This window comes from Apaloderma vittatum, unplaced genomic scaffold (genome assembly GCF_000703405.1).
Source record: "Apaloderma vittatum isolate BGI_N311 unplaced genomic scaffold, ASM70340v1 scaffold28595, whole genome shotgun sequence".
Classification (NCBI taxonomy): Eukaryota; Metazoa; Chordata; class Aves; order Trogoniformes; family Trogonidae; genus Apaloderma; species Apaloderma vittatum.
The window spans coordinates 3,154-5,931 of NW_009716998.1; the positions used below are offsets into that span (position 1 = coordinate 3,154).

At 55.8% G+C, this 2,778-nt stretch overlaps 1 protein-coding gene across 1 annotated transcript in view; it reads right to left on the reverse strand.

Moving 5' to 3' along the window:
• Nucleotides 1-2,778, reverse strand: part of NXN (nucleoredoxin) — a gene marked incomplete at its 5' end in the record, with an annotated part of 14,178 nt that overhangs the window by 2,168 nt on the left and 9,232 nt on the right. The window contains one exon of the mRNA XM_009869749.1: nucleotides 606-730. Within this exon, the coding sequence (XP_009868051.1) occupies nucleotides 606-730 (125 nt within the window). The remainder of the gene's footprint in view (nucleotides 1-605; nucleotides 731-2,778) is intronic.

Below are 2,778 nucleotides of genomic sequence, written 5' to 3' on the forward strand. Positions count from 1 at the left end.
AGGCCCTGAGCAGCACCTCAGGAGGGGGAACTGCAAGCCTGGGGACAGTGGGGGTGGTGCTTGGAAATTTTTGGACCACTTTCACAAAACCTTTCTCACGTGCAAGCCTGCAGTAGGGCAAAGTGCCTGTTCAAGGGAAAGGTGAGGCCAGAAACTCCATTTCCCATTTTCTCCAGCAGATCCCTAGCTCCAAGCGCTGCAGCCTGCACATGCCCCAAACACTGAGTGCTGCAATTATGTGCCCAGCTTAGCCCCAGGCTCCTGCAGCCTGGAGGAGACTGGGGCTCCTCTATCCCCGCTGAGCTGGCCTTCCTGCCCGTGCAGCCTCAGAGTCCGAGTGGGCAGCTAGCAGCTCCCTCCCACCTCCTCCAGCCTCTCTCTGCCCCGTCTCAGCAGCTTCCTTGCCTGCCTCTGAGCAAATCCAGCTGGGATCCCTTTTTGCCAGGGGACTGAGCAAGGACTCCAGTCTAGTTTTGCTCCACAATCCCTGACTAGCTCCATGCCTCAGTTTACCCACCTGAACAGTGTCAATAGTGGTCCCCAACCCAGCTCAGACCTCGTGTAAAGACACAGCAGCATCCGCCCTGCACTCTGCTCCCACTTACCTCACCCGCCACAAAGAAGAGCAACGGTGCCTCCTCCTCTTTGGCTTTATACTTGGCGATGATTTTTTCAGCTATGGGCTGAATCAGTTGTTTTGCTGCCTCTGACTCTCCATCATCCTCTGAATCTGCAGGGCACAGAGGTGGGGAGAAAAAACAAAAGAGGCAAGGCAAAAAAAAGGAGGTTAGGATCAAACAGATGCAAACCGGCCGGGCGCAGGCAGCTTTATCCCACAGCACCACCACAGAGGAAACCGGAGCCCGGATGCGCAGCACGAACTTCAAAGCTGCGAGGCTCTGTAGCAATTAGGGAGCAGCTGAAACGCACTTCTCATGTGAGGCAGGGAAATGCGTAACAGAAGAGCAGCTTCTGCTCCCCAAATACTTCAGTGCTCGCTCCCCTGGTGCCAACTGCCGAAGCGCGGGGACAAACAGGCACAAAAAAAGCTGCTCTGCAGTTTGAGAAGCGTCGGCGTGTTTTGAAGACCAAAAGAACGCGCTGATCTGAGGCCGCTTGCCGCCCCTGCCCGCCACCCACCATCCCTCTGCCTCGGGACGGCTGCTCAGCAGCTTTTCTGCTTGAGTCTCCGCAGCAGCAGCACTGTGAAGGCAGCTTTGATTTGACAGAGTAGAGTAGAAAGAGATGGCAACATCAATCAAATGCCAGCCACCACGGAAGTTCAAATACTGAACTGGAAAGAGGAAAGACTGCGTCCTTGAGCAGCATCGAGATGAAAGGATTTCAATTCGGGGACAACTTTTAGTATTAAAAAACAAAAAAAAAAAGTAAGCGGGCAGAAGAGAGGCCCCCGGTCTCCTGATCATGTGCACGTTTCATGGCCTCTGATGTAACCATCTGACACAACCAGTCCAGCCCTGGGCTGGAACAGGCACTGTTCACAGTATTTCCTTGCTTCGCACTTCCCTGCCCTTCTCCAAGCAAAACAGAGGATGCCAGAGATGCTGCACGCTGTATGCTGGGGCCTGTCCTGCGTGCACAACAGTGAGAAATACTTACGAATTGTGGGTTATCTGCAGGGATTGATTTTTCTACAAACAACTGCTGCTGGCTGCACTCCAGGCAGCCCTGCACACTCTGGCTAACCTAGCCCTAAACTCTCCGGAGGCAGATGTGGAGCAGTCGGGATTTACTCGCAACCAGCTCTGGCTAAGCCTGCCTTCTCCTGTACCTGCTTTCTCCTGGGGGTGCTGCTGCCACACAGCACAGGCACCGCTCTGCTGGGGGGGTCTCCCACCAGGACATGGGCTGGACAGGAGCTCCTCGCCCCAGTTCCTGCCTCGGTGCAGCACGAGTTTCATCTCCACCCCAGCACATCACCAGCAGATTTCAGTGAGGCTGCTCATCCCCTCAGCACCAAGCGAGAGCCCCAGCAGCTGGCCGGGGAGCACTCCGTTTGCAGCAAGGTGACAGAAAAACTTTGCTCAGAGCAAGACAAAAATAACCCTTCGCAGAGGCCTGCAGCGCCAGCCCCAATCAATCACGCTCAGCGTGGCCACCCGGTCCTCCCCGTGCAAGGAGAGTATTTTTGGCTGTGTGCTCACATCCCCTGCTGGGCTCTGCCGAATAAATAATCAGGGTCAAAAGGAAATCTGAAAGGCAAGAAAGGAAAGAGCAAGAGCCACATTATCAGCGCTGCAGAGAAGGGTGTGCTGCTCACTAAGGGCGTGTGAGGAAGCAGGACGTGAGCCTTGCCCTGGGCCAGGCCCCCCGCTGCAACCTGGAGAGGCTCTGGGCAAGGGGACTTTTTTCAGAAAATCTCCATCACAGCTCCACAGAGGGCTCAAGGGACAGCCACGCTCCCCACAAGAGTCAAAGACCCCTCAGCTGGCTCTCCAGGATGCTGTGCTCACCCCTTTGCCAGCTCCCTGCCCGGCCAAGGCTCAGCCTGCAGCACAGCTCATCCCACCACAGCCCTTGCCCAATCTAACTGCCTGTTGTGGTCAGGAAAGCGATGAGGAAGGAGCCAGCTGTGCTTTAGATGAGCTCTAGGGCTGTTTCCAACTGCAGGGGAGCTTCATGGGTGGGTTAGGAGTGGAAGAGGGACAGGAACTTCGGGAAAAAGCCTGCCCTGTCCTGCCGCCAGCAGCTCACAGCAGGACTATCCAGGGACCAGCAAAGCACGCAAGACCCTCCTCTGACTGTCACACCCCTGTT